General features: G+C 47.5%; 1 protein-coding gene across 1 annotated transcript in view; it reads right to left on the bottom strand.

Moving 5' to 3' along the window:
* The window catches only part of IRAK1 (interleukin 1 receptor associated kinase 1), a 126432-nt gene that overhangs the window by 22449 nt on the left and 76765 nt on the right, over nt 1–27218 (bottom strand). The window contains exons 8-9 of the mRNA XM_029609860.1: nt 15586–15701; nt 14597–14801 (exon numbers count right to left, since the gene is read on the bottom strand). Coding sequence (XP_029465720.1) covers nt 14597–14801; nt 15586–15701 — 321 coding nt within the window. The remainder of the gene's footprint in view (nt 1–14596; nt 14802–15585; nt 15702–27218) is intronic.

Genomic DNA, 27218 nt, shown 5'->3' with positions numbered 1-27218 from the left:
TTGAACTTCAGCAAATTAACTACTGAATTCAATTCTCTGGCAGAAACATACTACCCTGCTTCATATCAAAGCAAACGCCAAATACTCCAGCATCTGAGATGGCTGTAAGCTGCTCTTGGCCAAGTTCACCACCCAGCCTACATCCTGCAGTAAGGAGACCACCTTGCGAGAGGCCTGGTGACTTTCTTCCACGTTCTTGACACGAATCAACCAGTCATCCAGATATGGGTGAACTAGGATGCCGTCCTTGAGCATGGTTGCCACTACCACCACCATGACCTTGGAGAAGGTCCTGGGCACAAGTGGCCAGCCCAAAAGGCAAGGCCTGAAACTGGTAAAGACATCCCAAAATGGCAAACCTTAGGAACATGCAGATATATCTCTGTTATATCCAGAGACATGAAGTTTTCCCCTGATTGTTCTGCCATTATTATGGAGCGTACAGTCTCCATTCTGAAATGAGTGACCCGCAAATGATGAATGACTCCTTTGAGATCCAGGATGAGTCAAAAGAGCCCCTCTTTCTTGGGTACGACAGAATAGATGGAATAGCAGCCTGTATTTTGTTGCAAATCATTCTGGAGGGGAATTGCACTGAGAGATCATAAAGGCATCCAGAGGAATGGAAAGACGTTCTACAGCATAGCCATCCAAATCACTTCTAGGACCCACTGGTCCGATGTGATCTGGACCCATCTCTGATAATAGTGAGATAGACAGCCACCTATCTCCTGCACCAGCAGGTGAGTCCACAAACCTTCATTGGGAAGATCGAGAAGCTCCATTCCCGGAGCCCGTATCCTTCCGAGGCCTTCTGGGGAGGGGAGAAAAGAACTGAGACTTACCAAAAGGGACAGGGTCTCAGAGGAAGGTCCCCTATAAGGACGAAAACGCCTGACTTCTCAAGAATGGCCACTTTCCTGAAAAGTCCATGAAGCCGGCTTTTTATCCTCTGGTAAACAAGGACCTGAGCTTCTCCATTTGTTTGCCATCTTCTCCAACTCACTGCCAAACAGAGAACCCTTGGAGGGCAATTTAAGATTGGACTTAGAAATAGTATCTGCCAACCAATTCCGCAGCTACAGCTGACATCTAGCTGCTATTATGGAAGTAATATCTCTGGTGGCAGTACGAACAAGGTCACAGCCCGCATCTGCTAAGAAGGTCATCCTCAGTTATATTACCACTCTGCCAGCCAAAACTGTTCCGCTAGATTCTAGAGAGAGGCATAGAGCAGCTCGAGCTAACAGGGAACAAGCAGCAGCAATTTACAAATTCAGCATCATGGCCTCAAAGGCTTGCTTAAGGATCCTTCTCTGCTGAGCATCCTTTTGAGTTACCCCTCCTTCAACCAGTATGGTGGTCCACTTAGTGATAGAACACACCAATGTAACTATTCTCTTGCCTGCGATCCAAGGGATATAAACCCTCCAAGGCACATCCTCCTTTAAAACTTGCCTCTGAAGTAATACATTCAAAGTCAACCTACTCTTGAATCACATCAAGGAGGGGAAAGAAACATGAATCCTTGCGTAAAGTGACCAATATGGATTCTTTCTTCTGCATATCCTAAGAATTACTCCCAGCCACCCCAAGGGTTTCAGGGTCTGAGTAATTAGACCCAGCAACTCATTTTTGTGAAAGAAATGGAGAAGAGTTTTATGTGGCTCTAAATCCAAAGGAATTTTCCTTTGAGAGGGAGTAATCCAAATCATCAGTATCATCTTGTTCCACATGCCCTCAAACTCTGTTAGGCATTCTTGTGCCATGGCATTTGCAAGCAGTGGTGAATACAGAAGGGCCCCAAGCATGCAACCCTGATTTAGGAGGCAATGCCACCTCTGCAGGACCCCCCTGTAGAAAGGTCTAAGGCCCCTGGAAAAGTTCCACCCAGGAAGGAAAAAAAAAAAAAAAAGGAAGATGGATCCATACCAGGCCCCATAGATCCAAACCGGACATCCTGTGAGCGAGACTCTGCTGAGGATGACTGCCAGTGGATCAACCGAAGAAGGGGACGCCCTAGTTGTATTGCCATCAGCCATATTCCTCTCAGACTGAATGAATGGACAAGAGTTGGCAAAATCCATAAGGGGCAAATCACCTCTATCATCCAAGCAGCACCAACACAGGCTTGCAGAAAGCTCTGGCTGTATTGCACTAGTTTGGCATGCAGCACAAATAGTTAAGCACTTAGATTCTTTGACACTGGCGTTATGGAGTTGTCCAGTTGTTGCGCGCCACAGTAAGATATGTGCTCAAGACACCTCAGAAGACAGCTATGTGCTTAAATGGGGGAAAGGCTGACTGTTACCTCCCAGCAATCCACGGCACAGAGGGCTGGTATCGCTGCTGGTCGGCATCTCCCGGCGGCAGTACAGGCTGACGCTACTTGCACGCAAGCTCTGCCCCTTACGGCGTATCATACTTCTACCCGGAAGTCCCCGCGTTTACAAGGGAAGTTTGATTATTTAAAGAACTGAGTCCAGCACAGCATTGCCTCGGCTACAGGCTTGCTTGTGCTGGAGCTCTTGTGGTTTGTTTTCTCGCCTCTCTGCTTGACTTTGGATTGCCTCTCGGACCTGTGTGATCTGCCGTCTGCTAAGGTAAGACTGATTGGCTACTTTGAATCCACATATCAAAAACCATAACAGATAGCCGAGGCCATGGAACCTGTAGACCTCTCAGCCTTACAGGCCATCCCTGGTTTAGTGACATGTGTTCAACAAGGACCATTAAACCAAGTTACCGGAGTACTGGAGAGACTGGCTGCCAGAATGGACGCTCTCTCAGCTGCTGCAAACCCAGCTCCCTCATTACCTCTACCTCCTCCTACACGTCTGCAGCCTCCACCATGCTTTAATGCTAGTCCTCAGCTTTGTCGGGGTTTCTTAAATCAATGTCTAATGCACTTTTCGCTCCAGGCAGCGTCGTTTCCTACAGATCGAACCAAGGTCACTTTCATCTTCTCTCTCTTGGAAGGACCAGCACTGGCATGGGCCTCCCCATTTTGGGAACGAGAGGATCCCCGATGGACAACTTGGAGTAATTTTTGAAAGAGTTCCGCCTGATATTTGATGAACCTGGCCGTACAACTTCTGCAGCTTCCGATTTACTGCGGATTAAGCAAGGTTCCCGATCGGTTGGGGAGTATGCTGTCCAGTTTCAAACATTAGCAGCTGAACTTAGATGGGGAAATGACAGTCTACCATTTTCAGGCAAGGACTCTCCAAGGCCAACAAGGATGAAATGGTGGGCCTTGAAACTCCAGAATCCTTAGAGGAGTTAATCCACTTAGCAATCCGAATTGATCTGCGATTTCAAGAAAGGGCTCGGGAACGGAACCTCTCTAGACGACCCATTCGACTGGCACCTTCCTTCCTTTGTTAAAAAGAAATATGGATCATTACGACCCTGTATTGATTATAGAGAACTTAATGGCATCACCAAGAAAAATAGATATCCAATTCCACTTATCACCGAACTCTGATCAATTTAAAGGAGCACAGATCTTTACTAAACTTGATCTTCGGGGGGCCTACAATTTAATTAGAATACGCAAAAGAGATGAGTGGAAAACCGCTTTTAAACACTCAAGATGGACACTATGAATATTTAGTTATGCCATTCGGACTATGTAATGCTCCGGCGGTATTTCAGACCATGATTAATGACATCTTCCGAGACATTCTGTACTCCCATGTTATTGTATATCTTGATGATATATTAATCTTCTCCAAAAGAAAACTTCAGCATAAACTTCATGTCAAACAAGATCTCCAAAGACTTCAGGAGAACAGGCTGTATGCAAAATTGGAGAAATGTCTTTTTCACCAACTACCCTTTTTGGGATATACAAGATCCCAAGAAGGCCTTCGCATGGATCCAGAGAAACCTAAAGCTTTTAATAGAGTGGCCTCAACCACCGGGGCTCAAGGCCTTGCAGCGATTTTTGGGATTCTCCAGTTATCGCCAATTCATCTCCAGATACTCTACCCTAGTAGCACCACTAACCACTTTAACTAAGAAGGGAGCTCCAACCTGTAATTGGCCTCCTGAAGCCATCCAAGCATTTCACCTATTGAAGAAAGAATTTGTTAAACATCCATGTTTACAATGCCTGGATTCAGACAAACCATTCATTCTGGAGGTTGACGCTTCAGCCCTAGGAGTTGAGGCAATTCTCTTGCAACCCTCCGAGTCAGGGAGATTGTATACTTGTGTGTATTTTTCCAAAAAATTCTCCCCTGCGGAAAGAAATTATACCATTAGGGAACGTGAACTTTTAGCAGTTAAAATGGCACTGGAAGAATGGCGACATCTCCTGGAAGTGGCTAAGTTTACCATTGATATTTACACTGATCACAAGAATCTTGCCTATTTGTCTCATGCCCAACGTTTAAATCCCCGTCAAGCCCGTTAGGCACTTTTCTTCAGTAGATTCAATTTTAAATTACACTTTCGACCTTCAGAAAAGAATGTACGTGCTGATGCTTTATCTAGGAGTTTCCTTCCTGATGATACCCCTGAGTCACCCCGGCATATCATCGATCCAGCTCAAATAATAGTAGCAGCTACCTTTACTGTTCCACTGGGGAAAACAGTAGTTCCTAGGCGTTTAAGACAAAAAGTATTACAATGGGCCCATGATTCTCTCTTCACTGGACATCCTGGCAGACTCTGAACTAAGAATCTTGTATCCCGCCACTACTGGTGACCGCAGTGGGCATCTGATGTCCAAAAATGTTTACTTCTGTCCCACTTGTGCGGCTCAGAAGACCCCAAGGGACTGTTGCAACCTCTTCCGATTCCAAAACAACCGTGGACTCATATAGCAACAGATTTTATCACTGATCTCCCTCTTTCTGAAGGTAATTCAGTAATCTGGGTTGTGATTGACCGATTTTCCAGAATGGCCCATTTCATTTCTCTGCCTGGATTACCCTCTGCACCAGAGTTGGGTCGATTATTTGTACATCTTTCGAATCCATGGTCTACCTTCTAGTATTTCAGATAGAGGAGTCCAGTTCAGTTCATGGCATGATTTTGGAGAGATCTCTGCAAAAAATGTAGAATAGAATTAAAATTTCTCTTCTGCTTATCACCCTCAGTCCAACGGGTTAACTGAACGAACGAATCAAACTCTTAAAACATTTTTACGTTGCTATGTCAATCAACGCCAGGATGATTGGGCTTTCCTATTGCCCTGGGCTGAGATTTGCCATAATAATCATGTCAACCAAGCTTCAGGTTCATCACCTTTCTTTCTGGTTTTTGGGAGGCATCTGCGGATTCCACTCCCTCTTACTACCTCCTCTTCTTGCCCGGCGGTAGAACAAGTTGTTCGTTCCATGATGACTTTATGGGAACAGACCCAAGCCCTACTGCAACGAGCATCCCTCAAAATGAAAAAACAGGCGGATAAGGGGAGGAGACTGGGACCCCTGCTCAAACCTGGAAACTTGGTGTGGTTAAGTACACGGAATCTCAAATTACGCACTCCTCAAATTTGCTCCTCGCTTTATTGGACCCCTTCCTATTGAAAAACAGATCAGTAAGGTATCCTTTAAACTTCATCTTCCCCCTACTTTACGTATTTATGTGTTTCACATCTCCTTATTGAAACCAGTAATCTTATCTTGGCCGTCAAGGAGGAGGAGACAGACGACTCCATCTGTCAGGCCAGATGATTCCCAATATGAAGTTAAGGAGATCCTGGATGTCAGAAGATCAAGGGGGACCCTACAATATTTAATCTCATGGAAGAACTATGGCCTGGAGGAGATTTCCTGGGAACTGGCCCATAATATACAGGCTCCTCGTTTAATTTGTGAATTTCATAGGAGTTTTCCTCTCAAACCTCACCCCAGGAGAGGGCCTTTGCGGGGGAGGTACTGTTACCTCACGGCAATCCACGGCGCAGAGGGCTGGTATCGCTGCTGGTTGGCCTCTCCCGGCAGCAGTATGGGCTGACGCTTCTCGCACGCAAGCTCCGCCCCTTACGGCGCGTCATACTTCTACCCGGAAGTCCTCCTTCCCTTATTTGACTATTTAAAGAACAGAGTCCAGCACAGCATTGCCTCAGCTACAGGCTTGCTTGTGCTGGAGCTCTTGTGGTTTGTTTTCTTGCCTCTCTGCTCGACTTTGGATTGCCTCAGACCTGTTTGCCTGCCCCGACCTTGGATTGCCTCTCGGACCTGTGTGATCTGCTGTCTGCTAAGGTAAGACTGATTGGCTACTTTGGATCCACATATCAAAAACCATAACACTGATATGCCCGGACTAAGAGAGGGATCTTGGGTGATAGTGTCTGGTGATCTAAAGATAGCGAAGCAATGTGACAAGGCGATAGCTAAAGCCAGAAGAATGCTGGACTGCATAGAGAGATGAATAACCAATAAGAAAAAGGAGGTGGTGATGCCCTTTTACAGGTCCTTGGTGAGGCCTCACCTGGAGAACTGTGTTCAGTATGATGTTTTTGTTATGTGAACCGTTGTGATGTTCCTTTCGAATGACTGTATACAAAACTTTTTAAATAAATAAAAGGGACAGACACAGTATGGAGGCAGTCCAGAGTAGGGCTACCAAATGGCATGGGGGTCAGTATCTGAAAACCTATGAAGAGGATCTGAAGGATATGAATATGTATACCCTGGTAGAGAGGAGGCCCAGAGGTGATATGCTACAGACCTTCAGATACCTGAACTCCAGGGAGGACGTTTCAGAACCAAACGTCAGAAAAGTTTTCTTCACGGAGAGGGTGTTGGATGCCTGGAATGCCCTTCCGGTGGTGGTAAAAAACCGAAAAATAGTGAAAGAATTCAAAGGGGCATGGGATAAAAGGATGGAAATGAAGAAAAGGGTGCATGGGTGTAACTTGCTGGTGCAGCAGTTACTACCCTTAACTAATAAGCCTGATACTTTTTTGCAACTCCAACATTGCTCTCTGCTTCAACGGCAAGAGGTAATAGGGAATTGGATTCTAACAGCAACCAAAGAGAGCCCTGACACTTACGGTGTGGAAAACTGATAAGCATGGGGTAACCTACACGGCACAGCAGATACTACCATAAGTTTGCTGGGAAGACTGAAATGGACCATTAGGTCCTTTTCTGCCTTCATTTCTATGTTTTCACAATGCACGCAATATGCGCTCAGTGACGTACATGCAATACGCACTCAGCCAGTCTTCAAACGCACACACTAATAGGCCTCATAAGTATGCACACAACAGGAGGCGTGAATCTGGGTGCACAAGAAGGCATGCATACAGGATGTCACCCACACAAAAAGGCGTGAAGGAACTGCCAAGGCCTACCACGCAAATCTGAAAAAGAAGCCTGGAAATAGGGCCTAGCCCAAAAGGGCTGCTCAACCTGCCAAGCCTGCACTGCTTCTACACTGAGAAGAAGGATCTGGTAAGAAGGAAGGACAGCCTCACAAGAAGTTCCTCACTTTTTTTTCTTTAAATTTTATCTGAGCTCAGCCTTCCCTGGTTGAAGGCAGAAATGGGTCTCTGGCTACGGGGAGAGAGGGTGAAGGCCTTCACTGCCGAGCTTCTCTGCCTGCAACTGCTGTTTTGTTTTTTTTTTGGGGGGGGGGGGGGGGGGGGGTTTAGTACATGCCAGCAAGTCAACCAGACTGAATGGTATTACCTCAAGAGGCAAGTGGTGCTATCCAATCATCTTATCTTTTCCTTTAAAAAAAAAAAAAAAAGGAACAGGCATTCCCCAGTAGGGAAATGCATGTCCATCTGCTGGAGACAGAATACTGCCGGGCTGTCGGAGCAGGGCTATATATATCCGTGACATCAGCTTTTACTCAGTCTCCATCTGCTGGTAGAGGTATGTAACCCACTTGTGGGATTGGTCTGCCTGAGTACAGAGGAAGCCTACATTAGAGTAAAAGCATTTTTCCCCAAAGTGGTCCCTGTTTTGTGGAATAATTTGCCAGAAGACATGAAATTTAAACTATACTAATGTCTTTTTCTGGAAATAACACTGGGCAACAATGAAAGTGTTACTGACCTAAAAAGGTCCTACTCTGTAGTATCTTGATGTGCTGAACACGAATATGACCATGAAAAGTTTTTATTGGCTCTCGTTTTGAAGATATTTAATATAGTTCACTTTCTATGTTTAGTCATGAAAATTTTTCTAGTAGGACTGTAAATAAGCCTAGAATGATGTAATATTGCATCATATTGCATAATACCATCATGCACACATCATCCAGAGTTTATTACATCATTTTCTGATGCAATGCAGTTCTACTGCCATGCTGCTGCTGAGTAAGCTGACGTCAGCAGTGTACTATATGAAGCCCAGTCAGAAAGGGTGAGCATTTGAAATATTCATGCTGGCTGACTACTGCTGGACACTCTGCAGAGATGCTCCCGAACAGGTGTACAAGAGACAAGCAAAGAAATCTAAGACGTAGTCTATGACTTCATTTTTCAAACTGTATTAACCGTAGGTCTCCTACTATTGGCATACAATTCAAGATGTAATTATATTATTGCATATTACAAAAAAACTAGAGCCAATTTTGCATTTTCACAGTCACATTCGTGTTTAGCACATGGAAATGTATAAGAATTGACTAATTTCATTTCCGCAACATGACTTTTGTGAAAATTTGTTGCCCAGTGTAATTAGAACATGGATTTTTCCTGGTTTTCAGGCAGAATGGTTGGTTAGGATTCTGCTTGGGTAGCTACAGTGTTAGGATGCAGTAGGAAGTTGGACTATGTCTCTAGGGGGAGTGGGGTTGGTTGGTCTGTGATGGGGGGGGGGGGGGGGGGGAAGGAAGGAGTGTGAGATATGTGGGGGTTTGGTTGTTGAAATATTTATTGGCTCACTGGCATACTTTTTTAGTCCCGGGTCAATTTTAACTTATATGGTAGGTATGTATTATGTGTATTGTATTTTTTTGTATACTATTGTACACCACTTTGGGTGGTTTTTATTGACACACAATAAGCGGTTAATAAGTATGATATATATTTAAAGGCAATATGATATTCTCATATTTATTCTCTATTCAAATAATTCCTAAACATTCTATTTGCTTTTTTTTTTTTTTTTTGAACGCCACCGTACACTGAGCTGAAGATTTCAAGTTATTGTCCACAAGGACTCAGAGGTCCTTTTCCTGGATGGTAACTCCTAATATGGAGCCTAACACAGTGTACTTATACTTGGGATTCTTCTTCCCAAGTATGCTACTTTGAACTTTTGCACATTAAATTTAATCTGACATTCAGTTGCCCAGTTTTAGTCTCACAAGGCCCTACTGCAATTCCTCACAATCCTGTGCTAATTTTAAGAACAATTGTGTCATCTGCAAATCTGATCACCTCACTCATCGTTCCCTTTATCAGATCATTTATGAATGTTAAAAAGCACAGGTTCCAGTACCAATCTTTGTGGTACATCACTAAATTACCTTTCTCCATTTGAAAAACTGACCATTTAGTCCTACCCTCTATTTGTCTTTTAACTACTTACCAATCCACAATAGGACACTGCTTTCTATCCCATGACTTTTTAATTTCCTGAGGAGTCTGTCATAAGGGAAGTTTGTCACATGCCTTCTGAAAATCCAAACACACTATATCAACTGGCTCACCATTATCTGCATCTTTATTTACACCTTCAAAGAATTCTAAGAGATTAGGGAGACACAGACCTTCTTTTGCTAACTCCATGTAGGCTCTTGTCTTCTCCATTTGCCCACTAATTCTGTTCTTAGCTAGAGCCAGAGCCCCCAGTTTCCTGTGGCAGAATAAAGGATAAACTGTGTGGCAAGTGTTCAGACATTATATGGCAATTCTATGGCACATTTAAATTAATTTGCAAAACTATTTTGCCTTATAAAAATAAAATACTTTTCCAGTCTCTGGTGTGTCTGGATATTTGGTTCTCATTCTTTTCTCAATTTTAGTTTTCTCCTTTATTTTAAAGTTTTCCATTGCTTTCTTTTTTTTCTCCTTTCTGCAGTCTTCTCTCCTCTCTCACACTTTGTTGCTGCAGCCTGTCTCCTTCCTTTCTGTGCTTTTTCTCTTGCCTGCCTCCATCCCCCACCCCTACTATTCTTCTTTCCTCTTCCCAGACCCTTTTCCTCCATCTCTATCCTATCTGAATGTTTTTTTCCTCCCTCCAGTTTCTGACCCAGGGGTCCCCAAACTATGGCCTGAGGACTAGGTGCGTCCCTTGGCTGAATTTCATCAGGCCCCTGGCAACCATAGCAGGAAGAGCTCAATGCAGCCTGTAGCAGCAGAGACAGAAGGGGGCTTGATGTGTCCTGCGGGGGCAGGAGTACATTCCCCCACTATCTTGCCTGCTCAGATACTTTGAAGTACAAGTGGCAGCACGTCAGAATGGTGTGGCAGGGCATCCCAATGCCAGGCCACCACCGATTGGCTGCGTTAATCATTGCTGGTATTAGTGCTGCATGTGTGGGCGGAGTCGCTTTGGCCGAAGGCAAGGAGAGGGACTGCAGCACAGCCATACTGGGGTTTTTCGGCCTCTATGGAGAGCAGGGCAGTTCACAAGGAGGAAGGCACTAGCAGCACTGAGCTGCGGCTGCCAGGGAAAGGCAGGTAAGGACGGCGATTCCTGGAGCCACCGACCACAGAACCATTTCTTGGGAGCTGTGGGGGGAGGGGGCAGGGACATCATCCCATAAGGACGCAGGCTTCGGAGGCACGGAGTGCAGAAAGCCTCGTTATCATAACCCAGAGAACAAGTCAGAGGGTCTTCTCTCAGAGGAGGTTGCTTTGATCACCACCACAGATCTGGCATGCTGCAAGAGAGGTGAAAACGAGGAGAAGAGGGAGACGGGATGGGGAAAGAGATGAGAAATGGAAAGGGAAAAGGGGGAAGTGGGCATTGAGGGGAGGAAGGGAGAGTGAGAGTATGCACCACATACACACAAACACCATCTATCCCACCCCCCCCTTACTCCTCCTAGTTGGTAAAATATTGGGGGGGGGGGGGGGGGGGGGGGGGGGGGGGGGGGGGGAGGAAGGCAGGGTTGTCAACTTTGGAGAAACATTACTACTGACACTATCTGCCATACCTCTCATCCCTGGGAACATTAACCTCTGCCTATCCCATTCCCTGGTATTTCAAAATCACCAAAAAAGTCAGACATGATCCCCTCCTTCAAACCCTTCTCTTCCCCACACTCCAGTTCAGACAAATCTGAGAAGGACTTCAACACACCCACCTCAGCCTGCTCAGTGATTTGATGTGTCTTGAAAAGCTAGAAGGCCTCATCCAACCGCTCATTCTTCCCCCCTCTGATCCAGCCCTTTCCCTCCCCCCCCACCCACAATCTTCTCCCTAATTCCTTTCCCCCTCCTTTTCCTTCTACCCAAATTTGCTCAATCTTCATTGGCTGATCATCTCCTTTCCCCTACCAGGGAAATCATGTGCTCTCCCTTCCTCTCCCCATTTGGTGGATCCTCTCCTCTCTTCCCACCCCGCTCCCAACTGATCCTGTTTGTGCCCTCAGGTCAATCCTCTGCCCTCCATTCCAGGTTAATCCTCTCCTCTCTCTTCCTCCCTGACCACAGGCCAATCAACTACTGTTCCTTTTTCAACACTTTTGATCCCTGGGTTATTTCTCTCCTCTCTGCCCCCCCCCCCCCCAATAGGCCAGTCCTCTGGTCTCCCCCTCACTCCTTCTTACCCCTGGCCCATTCCTCTCCCTCATTTGGCAGGAGGAGAGCCACCAGGGTTTGATCATTCAAGACAATAGTGCTGAAGCGTGGTTCAAACCGTCAGGCAGAACTGGGATGAGGCCGACACTGAAAGAAGTGCCACTGCTGTCCCTTTGCACAGGAGTGATGGGGAAGGAGTGCATCGCGTGACCCACTAGCCACCACCCCTCCTGGTTTCCCATGATTCTGTGGGGCTACCTCTCACGAGTGGGGAATTCCACCCCCCCCCCCCAAAAAAAAACCCTGACTGAAAGAAAAAATGGTGTGTGGAAGCTATAAAGACCTGTCTCTTGTCTGTAGTTGCCTGGATCACTCCTTGAGATTAATAAAATGGCAAGAAAAGCTACCAATGTGATCGGATGTATAAGTAGAGGTAACGAGAAAAAAATAGGTGAGATCTCCCTAATATAGGCCACTGGTGAGACTCCACCTTAGGTACTGTGCTCAGTTCTGGAGGCTCTACTCTCGTAAGCAGGGTCAGCTCTAGGGCAAATGGCAGCCTGGGTGACCATTAGTGATGGAATCTCCTTTGCTTCCCAACTCCAGACGGACATTCCTCGTGCCCTTCTACCCATCCTTCTCTCTGATTACCCAGGCCCAGCTCCTCCTCACTCATGGCTAGCACTCCTCCTGGATTCAGAGTTGCTTTAACCACAATTATGAGCAAACTTTCCCCTCCCCCCCCCCCCCCACATTGATCTGCCCCCTCCATAACCTCTCTTACACTATCCATTCATACCCCCAGCCAATCCAACATGCCCCACACAATCACTAAATATCCCCCCCCCCAAATCCTCAATGCCTGCTTGATCTCCAAATCCCTGTTCTCACCATCCAATCTCTGAATTCCCACATTCCCCCTTTCCTCCACCACAATTCAAATACTGTTCTCCCTCCCCTACCCAGTTTCCCCATCCCCACCTTTCCTTTCTCTCCCTGCCCCCCACCAAGTGCTTCAAATTAAGCCTCTTCTTGAGGCTTCTGACAAGACACAAAAAAAGTCACCATAAAAAAACCTCAGATTTTTCACTTTCATGTGGAGATTTCTTTTAAAGAATTTAGCTCATTTGGAAAAGTTGAATGACTCAGAGTTCAATAGTCAAATATTTGTCTAGCTATCTTTTAGAATAGTCAGCAAACCCTAAGATTCACAATGTTTTCTCTGCTCCCTAGCTAAATTTTATCCAGGCTCCTGCAGTATATTCATGGGGTATCCTCTCTCCTGCTGCTCAACTAACTCATCTAGAGCCATCACACTCACAGCAATTGGAAAATACCACTCTACTTTTATGCCCAGACCATCACTTCAAATGCAGCTGCTCCTCCTTACTCTACAGTGCCAGCGCCTCTTCTGTTTGTTCGGCACCTGTGCAGCTCCAACAGCTCGTCAGTTAACTGCACTGCCGAGGATTTACAGAGGTGCAGGCGCCAGTAAAAGCGGAGTGTCAGTCTTCCTCCTTAAAGGTTCAGGGACACAATGGCCAGTGGAAAATTTCAATACTGCTGACCTGGGGGACACCTGTGCCTTTAAGGGGTGGACTCTCTGCAGCTAGCGTTTGGCTGCATTGCCCCTACTGCACCAGGTCCACCCTCAGCTAGTACTGCCACTGATTGATGGTAGTGGTGCCCATGGCATTTCTAGTCTCTTGGCACCCAGGGAGACTACCCACCCAAAAGGCCAGCTTGGCTCGAAAGGACATTGACAAGATGGAAACAGTTCAGAGAAGGGCTACCAAAATGATTCAGGACCTGCAAGACAAACCCTACGATGAAAAACCTGAGAAACACTCAAACGTAGTTGCTGGAGCCAGGAAGGGAAAAAGTGGGGGAGAGACAAGAGAAACTTTCACATATTCATTTCCCAGGCTTCAGTAAAACAAAACCGGGCGCACACTGAAAAGGAAAAAAAAAATTTGAGGTCAGGCCTAGGTTTGATTCCTGCACCTAGTGTCTGCTGTCAAGGCTGGCTGGGGCTGCTGTGAAGGTAGCGCTCGCAGCTCCCAGATGGGGAGGATCACTCATTGCTGAATTGAGACATCTGCTGGTTAGACTTAAGGTGCACGTGTATTGGATCCTTTAGAGAGCTGCGGTCTGTGGTCCTCACACAAAGCCCATTACTGTGATGGTTGGGATAAGTGTGTCAGAAGTGTGGATAGTATAAAATAACTACAATTGTATACCCAAAGCAGAAGGAAACTGCTGGGCAAAGAAAAAAAATGAAAAGGACAAAGATTCATGCTAAGAAGCTGGAAGGAGGGAGACTCCGAGGAAGCATCTTGCCTGGAAGGGGGTGGGGGTGCCTGGAATTGCCAACAGTAGGAGCAACCAAACCAGTAACAAAATTCAAACAAACAGGAGTGGGTCAGAAACAGAGGGAGGTAGGTGAGGGCAAGAGTAAAGCTTGGAGGGAGAGGGAGGAAGCTAGGAGAGGCAACTGGAGATTAAGCAATGGGTGCAGTGTCATAAGATAGGCAGGGTGGAGGATGTGGGGGGGGGGGGGAAAAAGACTAAAAGAAATGGGTGAGCCAAGAGTCCTTTTATTTTTGGCAGTGTGAGCTAAAATTTAGTGCACAGATTATTAACTGGCATTTTAGCATGCCTGCTAAATTTTCAGCTCACAAATGCAACCCCCCCCCCAAAAAAAACATGTTTAGCACTAGTTTTAATGCATAGGCCCCTAATTTCCATAAAACATGAAGCACAACGAACTTCATTTTCAGACCTTTAACATTTTATTTGGGCCCTGAATAAGTCTCATCATATCAGCAGAGTAAGAATATTATGTACAGTCCCTCGCTGCCAACAGCTGCTCCGTTACTGTGGCCCAACCACCAAAGGTTCCCCACTGGGGTCAGACACCACATTACTCACCACACCAAAGCTGTAGGTGTCCAACTCCACAGTCAGAGTGCCTAGCTTCACGTATTCCTCTGGCAGGTAGGCCAAGGTGCCCCGCACTGTTCGTGTTTGGCCCACAGTTGAGCTCTTGCCAGACCTGCTAGAGTAGCGGCTAAAGCGAGCCAAACCAAAATCTCCCAGCTTTGGCGTCAAGGCCCCATCCAGGAGAATGTTGGAGCTGGAGAGACAAAAAGAGCGGGCCAAGTGATAAAAACAAGTAGAGATTGACAAATGCAGAAATGGAAAGCCCCCCTCCCCCCCCAGGTAGCAAACAGATACAAAAACCAAATAGGCTAGCTAGTGCCAGAGAAGGTGGCGCCAAAGTATTATATCTCCCCATTATGGTGCTGAGAACATCAATGTTGTCTGGTAATCTGCAGTTTTAGCTGAGGTACGGCAAGCTGTCCTAGTCATACCATCCATGTTAGATAAATACCACGGAAATGCTTCCCAGAATGTTTCAGTCTCACACATACACACAGAAGCCCAGCTCTGCCTGCAGTACAACACCAGAGAAATAGAAATGCATTTCCTCCTGCAAAGATACAGAGACGTAAAAGACGCACATTTCCCCTAGCTGACATAGAAACTCCATACAATCCTGGAGGAAGCAGCAGCTAGAGCAGCAAGATCAGTAGCAGACTACTACCAAACCAGACACGGAAATCTCACCAAGGTCAATACTAACCAGCACCAGAACTGGTGAATTGTCTGATATTTCTCTTTCGTACTCTGTAATTCTTCCCTTTTACCACTTCATGTATTGCTTTGGCAACACAAGTACAAAACTGTCATACTAATATAGTATCTTGAATCTTAGAGAAAGTGAAAGACACAGACACACAGGGTAGTAAGATTCTCTCCAACAGCACCAGTGACAGGAAGGGGACAGAGCCCTTGTGTGCAATGCAGAGGTATAATTACTGCACGTGCCATTTCGCCCTCGGCGCCCACCCACTTACCTCTTCACATCTCCGTGAATCAGGCTGGGTTGGCAGGCATGCAGGAACTGGATGGCACGAGCAGACCCCAATAAGATCTCCAGCCGTTGCAGCCAGGAGATCTGTGTAGAGCCAAACTGTGGGGGAGAAACAGAGAAGAGGCATCAGACACACCACAAACACCACTTCCCCTTCACCCTTCTCTCTCTCCCCACCCCCACCATCCTTCAGGCATAGTGCCCACTCGGCTCCCAGAGGCATCTGGATATACAGGAGACAGGGTGCGCACCGGTCCACCTTCCTTCAGGAAAACTGATGCCCTCCGTTCTCATTCCCCCAGGAACGCTAACTTGCTTAAAATATAATGACAGATCTCAGATCTCCTATTTTAAATTAGCTAGAGATCGCCTACTGTCTCAGCTGAGTGGTGGGGGTGGAGGCTGCTCCTTTATCTCTCTGCTAGAATATGGATCTCCTACTATCTTAGCAGAGGAAGCTGCTCTTTTGTTCAGAGTTAGAGTTCTTGGTGTGAATGTAGAAGGTTGGGAAAGACCAGACAATGAGGGTAAACTGGGCTGCCATCCTAGAACCTCAGACATGGATGGGAGGGGGGTGTGTGTGTGACTATTTTGCTGGGGGTATGCATGCAGATTCTCCTCCTGCCCAAGGACCAGGCACCAGCAAGAAGATGAAAAGATGGGGTAGGGGGAAGTGGATGCGTTTCCATCACAGCAGTGGTAATTCACCAGCATGAACAAAAAAAAAAAAAAGGTGTGGGGGGGGGGGGGGGGGGGGGGAGGGTTTACAGCTTGTACAGGACTGCTCAGGAGCTATTTGATAGGGGAAGCCTGGGCAGGTTGAAGCCATTTGTACTTTTAGAGACCCAGGACCCTGATAGTTAGAAAGTGTAGGAGAGGTTAGGTGGATAATCTAAATTGAATGTTTTCTCAGACCATGGTAGGAGGTGATCTGGGGAAGGCCAAGATAAAATGAGGTGGACACAGACAGCATGGTGTGGCCGTTGCCAGAATCTGTGGTTGCAGCATTCACGAAGTGGATGCTCCTGGACAGCCACCTCACAAGGGGCAGATGTAATAAGCCATGTGTTAAAACCGTGTGCCGAAAGTCAATGCGGTTTAACACAAACGTTCAAAAAATGTTATTCTGGAGGTAGTAAGCTAATGGTAAGATAAATGCAGAGGGAATTTAAAATAAAACAGTCTGCAGACTGGAAAATGTGTGCTCAAATTTTTTAATAGAGGAGGGTTCATTTTAACTCCGGATAGTGATTGATGCATAAAAAGTACGCTTTGTGCACAAATTGTGTTTTATGCACATATCTCTCAAGTACAGGACCTCTGTACATTGAACTCCAAGATCAGCCCCCAGAGACTAACACCAGCTCCAGAAAGTTTACTCCACCTCTGACTACATTTTGGGAATTAACAAAAAACAGGTTAAACCTATGCACCTCTCTGCGTTGGGAGGAAAATGGTTAATGCCTTAATATAGGATTTGTATGCGATAGCTGATTTTATGCGCACAGTTTGTGCGTGTGAAACTCCTTGCTACATGAATAAAGTTTGCACACAAAAAATGTGCACACAATTGCGGGTAAAATCTGTGCACTCTATTGAGAGCATTTTATTACATTGGCTCTAGATGAGCAGTTAGAAAGGAAAATTGGTTCTTACCAGCTAATTTTCGTTCCTGTAGAACCATGGATCAGTCCAGACAGCTGGATTTGCCTCCCATCCAGCAGATGGAGACAGAAATTTTGACTGACTCTGCCTCTTAACCCGATGTGCCACCCTGCAGTCTACCAGTATGGAACTGTACCCAAGCCAGATACAAACAAAACCTTGAAGAACCAATTGAACGATCTTACAAGAACAACGAACAGTGCCTGCAGCAACCCCTGTGCAGGATTATTGAGAACCTGAGTCATTCTTCATAGAACACCACAAGTGATTAAGCAGGCTCTGCTGAGAAAACAGGCAACTGAGCAGACTCTCCAATACCCACTTCCCAAACAGAGCGGGCATTTGGACCGATCTGTGGTACTACAGGAACGAAAATTAGCAGATAAGAACCAATTTTCCTTTCCCTGTACGTATCCGGATCAGTCCAGACAGCTGGGATGTACCAGCTGTGGGTGGGATTGCGAAAGTCCCGCTCAGAGTACACTTTCACCGAAATTGCCAGACTCCGGAACCTGGACATCCAAACGGTAATGCCTGGCAAAGGTGTGCAAAGACTTCAAAGTAGCCGCCCTACATATTTCTTGCGGCAATACTTACTGACATTCGGCCCAGGAGGCTGCTTGCGATCGGGTAGAATGCGCCCGAAGACCGGCCGGCCCGCCCGCCCCTGATGACCCTGAGTAATGTATGCAGAGTTAATGACCTTCTTCAACCACCGCGCAATAGTAGTCCTAGAAACTTTCTGGGGCCACTCCATAGAACAAAAAGATGATCAGACAAGCGGAAACTATTCGTCACTTCCAAGTAACAAGAGAGGCCTCCTCACATCCAACTTCCGCACCTCTCTGGATTGAGGAGTGGAAGAGAGAGTCTGGAAAGGAAGGCAATTCCACCGACTGATTTACATGAAAGGACGATACCACCTTAGACAAGAAAGAGGGGACCGTTCAAGGACACTCCTGAGTCTGAAATCCATAAAAAGGGTTCCCTGCAGGATAAGGCCTGAAGCTCAGACACCAGCCTGGCCATCGATATCGCCACCAGAAAGATCACCTTCAAAGTAAGATCTTTCAATGTCGCCCACTTGAAAGCCTCAAACGGGGAGGAACACAGCTTTTAGGACGACATTCAAACTCCAGGAAGGGCAGGGATTCCAAACCAGAGGTCTCAGATGTTTCGCTCCCCGGAGAAAACGGACTACATCCAGATCGGCCAAAGCAGCAACTGCCCGTACTTTGCCACGAAAACAACCTAGGGCCACCACCTGAACCCTCAGGGAATTAAAAGATAACCCTTTAACGAGGCCGTCCTGTAAAAAGGGCAATACATCCCCCACAGAACCCCGAAGAGGATCCACTTTGTGCTCAAGGCATCACAACTTCAAAAAACCCCATACTCTGACTTACGCCAAAGACATGGAGGTCTTTCTAGACTGGAGCAGGTTAGCTATCACTGCATCAGAATAATCCTTATTCCTCAAATGCGCCCTCTCAAAAGCCAAGCCGCTAGACCAGTGGTTCTCAACCTGTGGGTCGCGACCCCGGCGGGGGTCGAACGACCAAAACGCAGGGGTCGCCTAAAGCAGGTCCCCAACCACTGGTCCGCGGACCAGTACCGGGCCGTTGGGGTTTTTTGCCGGTCCGCGGCGCCGCGGCTGCTGCGGGGAGGCGGGGTGCAGGGCCGGCGGAAGCACTACTAGGCGAACTAGGCGGTCGCCTAGGGCGCCAGCTTCCCGGGGGCGGCACTGCCCCGGTAAAATTAAGAGAGCCGCGCTTTCAAGCATGTGAGTCCTTTGCTGTCAGCCCGGGCGGAACGCGGCAGGACAGCTGGAGTCAGCGGCACCGGGCGTGCTCTCTTCTTCCCCCCCCCCCCCCCGCGGTCCGGAAGAGGAAGTGGAGAGCATCGGGTGCCTACGCGGGAAGAAGAGACCACGCTAGTGTGGTCTCTTCTTCCCGCGCAGGCACCCGATGCTCTCCACTTCCTCTTCCGGACCGCGGGGGGGGGGGGGAGAAGAGAGCACGCTGGGCACGACTGGAGTCAGCCGGGTGCCTGCGCGGGAGTCATCAGGTGTCAGCCGGGTGCCTGCGCTGGAGTCTTCCCGCGCAGGCACCCGATGCTCTCCACTTCCTCTTCCGGGCCGCGGGAAGAGGAAGTGGAGAGCATCGGGTGCCTGCGCGGGAAGAAGAGGCCACGCTAGTGTCCGACGGGAAGAAGACTGCAGCGCGGCTCGGAGGAAAATGGAGTTTCAACCGCGGCCGATGGGACTCCGCCTCCGCGAGGGCTGAAAATGAAGAGGTTAGCGTTGGGAGGAGGCTGCTGCCGCCGCGAGTTCCCGGGGTGGGGGAGAGAGATAGTGAATGAGCGAGCAAGCATGTGTGTTTGAGATCCTGTGTGTGTGAGTGAGAGATTGCATGTATGTGAATGATTGAGAGCCTGTGTATGTGAAAGAGAGTATGTCTGTGATTGAGAGCCTGCCTGTGAGAGAGAGAGAGAGCATGAATGTAAGTTTACCATTGGGAACCTGTATGTGTAAGTTTGTGTGAAAGAGTATGTGTGTATGATTGAGATCCTTTGTGTGTGAGAGAAATCATGTGTATGTATGATTAAGAGCCTGTGTGTATAAGTAAGAGAGAGATCATGTGTGTCTGTGTCTGATTGACAGCTGATTTAGGTGACGGAGCATGTGAGTATGTGATTGAGAGCCTGTATGTAAATGAGAGAAAGAGAGGACATGTTTGTAAGCATGTGAATGAGAGTCTGTGTGTGAGAGAAAAAGACAGCATGTATTTATGTGATTGAAAGCCTGTGTGTGTGTGAAAGCGTGAAAAGATAGACAGCATGTGTGTAAATGTGTAATTAAGAGCCTATATAAGTGAGAGAAAAAGCATGTGTATATGTGAGTACTGAGAGCATGTGTGTATAGGTGTGTCATTGAGAGCCAGTGTGAGAGAGAGCGCTGGTATGTGACAGAGAGAAGAAAGTTCCAAGCAAACCACCCCACCTCCTGCTAATTCAGAACAATCTCAGGACACCTGGATATCAAATGTTCCCAGGTATGCAGAGCAAAAAAATTTTTGTATCCTTATTATTTTTCATTACTGGGTCTTTGTGTCTGCTATTTTTAAATATTTTGTTGGTATCTGGAAATGTTTTATATGAGTTTTTAATTATTGGATATTCCACTCATCAGCTGTTTCGAAATATGTTCTTTTTGTTAGTACAGTTTTACTGCTGATGATTTTATATTTCTTGATTTGTTTTATAAGGATGGGTGATGTTTCTTTTTTCCTTTGTTACACTGCATACAGAGACTCTGGCTTGTTGCAGTTTCCAATTCAGTTTTTTCTGCATGCTTCTTGTTATGCGTTTTGGTCTCTTTATTCTATGTTAGGTGAGGGACAGCACGTGATTCAGGTGAGGTTTTCTGCTGGCGTGTTGTTTCTGTGTAGGACTCTATAGCAGCCTGACTTGGTCCGTTTTCCTAATAGGAGATGTATTGGTGTCTTAAGGCCTGGTGTAATATTTTCAGAGACTTATTGTACTTTAAAAGTGTGATCTTACATAAAATGCACACATTTACTTGTATTTAGTTTTAAACATATTGTATGGCTCTCATGGAATTACATTTTAAAATATGTGGCGTTTATGGCTCTCTCAGCCAAAAAGGTTCCTGACCCCTGGTATAGAGCTTAGCCACTACTGCTGCTTCTGGTGTGTACTACAGCCTGCATGGAAGAAGAGTAAGAGAGCTGCTGGAGGGGGTAAGTAAAGATGGCTTTTTAAGTTCATTTTTCTTGATTGACTGCCATTTTAATTATTTAATATTATGTGATGTGTCTGCTTTTTTTGTTTGAGCAACAAGTATAGCTTTGGTTTATGTTTATTTTATATATTTTTATTTATTTATAAAAGAGTTTCTATACCGTCGATAAGACAAATCATCTCAATGGTTTACATGGCATAAAAATGTCAAATAAGTGTTCTGTTATAAATACAGACTTCGTTATTTTCATTAATGCACAATGTAAGTTAATTGTGTGTGGAGGCGGGGGGGGGGGGGGGGGGGGGGGCGGCATAGCTGACGTTTTGCCTAGGGCGCCTAATACCCTTGCACCGGCCCTGGCGGGGCGAAGCTGGCGACCTGCCTTCTCCAACCCCAAAAGGGAAGAGACATGGCCCAAAAAGCTAGCGCGTCGCAGTGACGTATGTTGCCGGAGCCGCGCAGGCAGGAAGGAGGTGTATCAGCTACTGCAGGTGCTCCTCCTACTTCCTTCCTGCCCGCCCTGCCCCGGAAGACAAATGTTGCCGGAGCCGCACAGGGAGGAAGGAGGAGGCACGTCAGCCGCGTGGGTAGAAGAGGCGCTTCAGCCGCGTGCAGAAGAGGAGCAGCGGGGCCGGGAAGACTAGGGCCACTGCAGAGCCCATCCTGTGGCAACCCGTAAAGAAGAGGCCCAGAGGTGAGAGAGAGGTGTGTGCGAGTATGAGATGAGTTGAGAGACTGTGTGTGTTTGCAGAGACAGCATGTGAGAGCCTCTGTGTGTGTGAAAGAGACAGCATGTAACAGTGAGAGCCTGTGCTTGAGCAAGGCAGCATGTGGGGGTGTGAGAGAGCCTGTGTGTGAGACTCAGACAGCCTGTGCCAGTGAGAGCCTGTGTATGTGTGTGTGAGAGAGAAATGCATGTGAGAATGAGAACCTGACTGTGTGTTTGAGGGAAGAAGACAGGTGGAGAGAAAAGAAATAGAAAAAAAGGCAATATAAAAGGAAATGGCAAAAAATTAGAAAGGGAAGCAGATGTAAAAAAAAAATAAATTACTTTTTACTGATTGGCACATGTAATCTTTGGGAATGTGCAAGAGTAGCACTTTCTCTATGGCGGATCTCACAATGTACGAGATCAACATGGAGGAAGTGGAAACCCACGGGGCCTGCACAGAGGAGGCAGCAGAATGGGCTTCAGTGCCAATAGCAGCAATCAGTGCCTCCCCAATAGCCACGTGGCAGCAGTGGCAGTAACTAGATTAATTGTTTGACTCAGCTGGAGGTGACAAAGTATGAAGTGGGATGTGAAATCAGCTTGATCTGGTGGAGAATTAGGATTGCTGTTACACATGAACTGTATTTGGCAAACATAAAGGGAGCCAGGATAATCAATTGATGCCTGCAGCTGAGGACTGATTCATTATGACTCATGTAGAAATTAGTGCATTTTCCAGATTAGTCTGCATAACACAATTCTCAACATTCAGCATTATTTCTGCTGCATAGAGTTTTATCTGAGAGGCTCTGAGGTTGTGAGGGAGCCAGTAAGAGAGCATGAGTGTGTATGAGAAAATCCAGGGGAGTAAGAGTGTGGGGGGGGGGGGGGGGGGGAGAGAGTGTATCAGTGTCTGTGAGAGTGAGAGGTTATGGTGGGTATAAGAGCATGAATGTGTAAGTATGTGACAGTGTATGTGTGAGAGAGAATGGACATGTGAGTGTATGTGTGAGAGAGAGAGGATAACCTCCTAATCCTCGACAATATCAGGGTGACTGGAAATCAAGAGCTCCCATGTATGGACACCAGGGGCTTTTTAAAATCCTTATTAGTTTTAATTATTGTGTGTTATTTGATATATGTGCTGTTTTGAAATATTATTGGTGTTTGGGAAATTATAAAAATGTATATGATTTTAATTAATAGAAATTCTATTTATCAGTAATTTTAAAATATTCTTTTATTAGTATGGTTTTACTATTATAACTGATGCTTTATGTTTCTTAATTTTATTGTTTTATGAGGAATGGTGGTTCTGTTTATAAATGTCATAATAAATAAGTATGCACTAAAATCCAACCCCATCCATAACCCCGCCCCCATATGACCAAAGCCCCACCCTCACCCCGCCCTCACGGGGCGAGGGGTCACCGCAACATGAGGAACTGTATTTCGGGGTCACAGCATTAGAAAGGTTGAGAACCACTGCGCTAGACAAAAGCGATCTGCTTGATCGAAACAAACGAGGCCTTGATGCAGAAGATTTGGCAGGTGCCCCAACCTCAGAGGCCCGTCCACTGCCAGGTTGATCAGATCCGCGAAACACGGATGTCTCTGCCACTCCAGAGCCATGAGAACCACCTTGCTCGGGTGGAGTTTGATGCAGCACACGACCTTGCCTATTAATGGCCATGGCAGCAAGACATACAGGAGAACATGCACCGGCCAGGGTATCCACCCCTTCCATGCCTGTCTCCCTCCGTCTGCTGAAGAACAGAGGAGCCTTGGCGTTGTGGAACGTCACCATCAGATCCACAATAGGAGTGGACCACCTGAGACAAATGAGTTGAAATGCTTCTCCCAACAACTCCCACTCCCCAGGATCCAAGTGATGACGGCTCTGAAAATCCGCTTTTGAATTGTCGCCGCCTGCGATGTGGGATGCTGCCAATCTCTCCAGATTGAGCTCGGCCCAGGCAACCAACTCCTGGGCCACTGCACGGCTCTTCGTTCTACCTTACTGATTGATGTATGCCACCGTGGTTGCATTGTCCGACAACACCCTCACTGCTCTTCCCTTGGCCAGGGGTAGGAGGGCTTGGAGAGCCAGCCGCAATACTCTGGTTTCCAACTGGTTATTCGACCATGAGGCCTACTCCGGAGACCACCAGCCCTGTACAGATCTCTCCTGACAGACCGCTCCTCAACCGGAGAGGCTGGCATCCGTGGTAACAACTGTCCCAGATGTGACATCCAGTCCACTCCCCTTCGCAACGTGTCCGGCTGAAGCCACCACTGCACACCGGATCTCACCGAGCCCGGGAGGGGGAGAGGTAGATGAAAAAAGCTCGGACATCGGATCCCAACAGGATAGTAAGGCAGATTGTAGAGGCCTCATGAGCAAACGCCCATGGTACCAAGTCCAAGGTGGACACCATAGATCAGAGCACCTGCAATAGTCCCATACTTGGGGCAATGATTTGCCTAACAGCGAAAAAACCTGAGCTTGCAACTTGACAATCCTTTCCTCGGTGAGAAACACCTTTCCCATGCTCATGTCGAACTGTGCCCCCAGGAACTCCAACCTCTGGGATGGAATCAAGTAACTCTTGGCCAAATTGACAATCCATCCCAATGCCACCAAGCGCTGGATAACTCGATCCACTGCTGCTTGACATAAGGACTGACTTCGCTCGAATTAGCCAGTTGTCCAAGTAGGGGTGGACCAGGACCCCTTCCTTGCGGAAAACTGCCGCTACCATGACCTTGGTAAAGATCCTGGGAGTGTCACTAATCCGAAAGGTAGAGCACAAAACTGATATCAGAAATCTCTGGTGCTCTCGCCGAATCCCTATGTGCAGATATGCCTCCGCCAGGTCAAAAGAGGCAAAATACTCCCCGCTGTGGACTGACACAATGACGGACCGCAGAGTCTCCATACGGAAGCGGGGAATTCTCAGAGACCTGTTCACCCTCTTCAAATACAGAATGGGACGGAAGATACCTTGCTTTTTTGGTACCATGAAATAGATGGAGTAACAACCCCACCTTCACTCTGCCAGAGGCACCGGCAAGATGGCTCCCATCTCTCAGAGGCGGAGGACAATGTTCTGGATCGCCAGTCTCTTCTGCTCGTAAGAACATGGGGAAACCAGGAAGCTATCTGAGAGGTTGAGAAAATTCTAAAGCGTAGCCTTTTTCTATGACACTTAAGAACCAATGGTCCGACTTGATCTTGACCCACTCCTTGTAGAACAGAGCCAACCTGCCCTCTACTTCGGGCACAGAGGAGTGAGCTGGCCTCGCCTTATTGTGACTTAACTCCGCCCTGCCCCTGGGAAGTGCCATCTCGTCCAGGTCGGCAGCCACGAAAGGACTGGTTCTACAACTGCTGCCTACTGGCACCTTGCCATGCAGCGGACCCAGAGGACCTGAATCGCTGATTCCCACAAAAACGAGAGGGAAAGTCATTTCAAGCCTTCAGTTTGTCCTCTGGCAGTTTATGCACCTCGTTCTCTCCGAGGGACTTAAAGCATTTCCTCCAATTCCTTTCCGAAAAGCAGCCTTCCCTTAAAAGGCAGCGAACCAAGCTGCGTCTTGGAGAAAAATGTCCGCCGCCCAATTCCTCAACTAGAGAAAAGTCTGCGAGCTGACACTGCTGCCTCCATGGTCCTGGAAGATTTTATGTAGGTGGTCATAAAGAGCATCCACGCTATAGGCCACGACAGCTTCCAGCCTCTCGGCCTGACCGGCCACTGCGGGTGACAAAGAGCTATTCATCTGCAGCTGTTGAACACAGCGGAGGCCCGCTCTCAACAAAACTGCTACACATCACAACTTGGACACCCAGTGCTGACACTTCAAAAATCTTTTTAAGGTGACTCTCCAACTTGTTATCCTGAAGATCCTTGAGTGCCATTGCTCCAGTGACCAGAATGGTCATTTTCTTGGTGACCGCCGACACAGCAGCATCCACCTTAGGAATCCTCAGGAGGTCCAGCACTTCCTCCAGAAGCGGGTACAATTTGTCTATGGCCCACGTGACCTTCAGCCTGGTGTCTGGGGTATCCTACTCCCAGAAAAGCAAGGCAGTTGGACTGATGGAAGGGAAATGTCCTGGTGGGACCTTGGAGCCCCATCACAACTGAATCCACTGCGCTCAGCTCCATGCTCTCTGGAGGATTTTCAATACAGAGTTCTACCAAGACGGCTGGAATCAGCGGAACAGGCGGACCCACCTTGGGATCATCTCCCTCAGCTGCAAATGCCTGAGAGTAATCGGCCCAGGATCCAACCCCGGGGGGGGGCGCGGGGTCCTGCTCCTGCGGATCATCTAGTCTCAAACCCTCTGAGGAGGTGTCTGCCATCGGTGCGAGAAGAGGAGATCTCATCCGCTGCTGCTTCAGGACCCCATGCTTGGCAGGAGCCCCTGCCCTTTTGCAGGCTTGCCCAGATGCAGCTTGGCTGACCTGCCAGCTTTGAAGACCTTCTGCATGATCCACATGAAGTCTGAGGCAAAGGAAGAGGAGGAGGAAGAATCAGAGAGCTCCTCAGGCTCTCCGGTGCCTTGATCAGAGCCTGGCCCCTGCCAGAGGCTCCATCCTGCAGCGATAACTGAGGCGGAAAATCCCCCTCCCCCCGCGGCAGTCCTGAAAGAAGACAAAATGGCATCCATTCCCACACTCAGCAGGAAGGGGTCCTCCAGGAGCTGCCACGAAGCAGAGAGCCTCCCAGGCTCAGCCAGCTTCCTAGAGCTCTCCCCCTCCCCTCCAAGGAGGTGAGCGCACAAACCATCGCATGACAATCTCGTGCGCGTGTCCCCGCAGGCCCTGCACACCGTCCCATGCAGCATTGCGGCGGTCAGGAAAGCAATTGCGGCCCCAAAAGTTAAAAATTACCCACCGGGGGGGGGGGGGGGGGGGTGAAGGGGATTTAGAGAGCCACTGCTGTATGGGGAAAGCAGAGCCGTGCCGAAAAAGCAGTATACAAAATGTGCAAAACGTTGCTTTAAAAAAAAAAAACCAAAAAAAAAAAACCCAACTCAGACTGCAGGATTTTGCACCTCCACCATCCGCAGGAGACAGAAATACTGGCAGACTGCAGGTGCCACCTCAGGTTAAGTGGCAGAGTCAGTCAAAATGTCTCTATCTCCATCTGCTGGATGGGAGGCAAATCCCAGCTATCTGGACTGATCCGGGTACGTACAGGGAAAGGCCACATTCCTTCTGCCTGGTGGGGAAGGGGATGATTAAGTTTAAAAAAACAAAACCAGACCTACTTTAACAGTTAATGCTGTGAATAAAGCAAGTGCGGCAGTTTCATCCACTGAATAAAGAAACAATGGAGCAGGTCTGAATAGTGTTATTTGGATGACTGGGAGTGAAAAAAAAAAAAAGTGTGCTGGGTGAGAGAGAAAGAAGAAAAAAAAAATGGAAGCACAAAAAGGACATGCTCCCCTCCCCATTACGGTTTCAGA

This window comes from Rhinatrema bivittatum, chromosome 1 (genome assembly GCF_901001135.1).
Source record: "Rhinatrema bivittatum chromosome 1, aRhiBiv1.1, whole genome shotgun sequence".
Lineage (NCBI taxonomy): Eukaryota > Metazoa > Chordata > Amphibia > Gymnophiona > Rhinatrematidae > Rhinatrema > Rhinatrema bivittatum.
The sequence above is the reverse complement of the archived record's forward strand: the minus strand, read 5'-3'. Positions and strand labels throughout refer to the sequence as shown.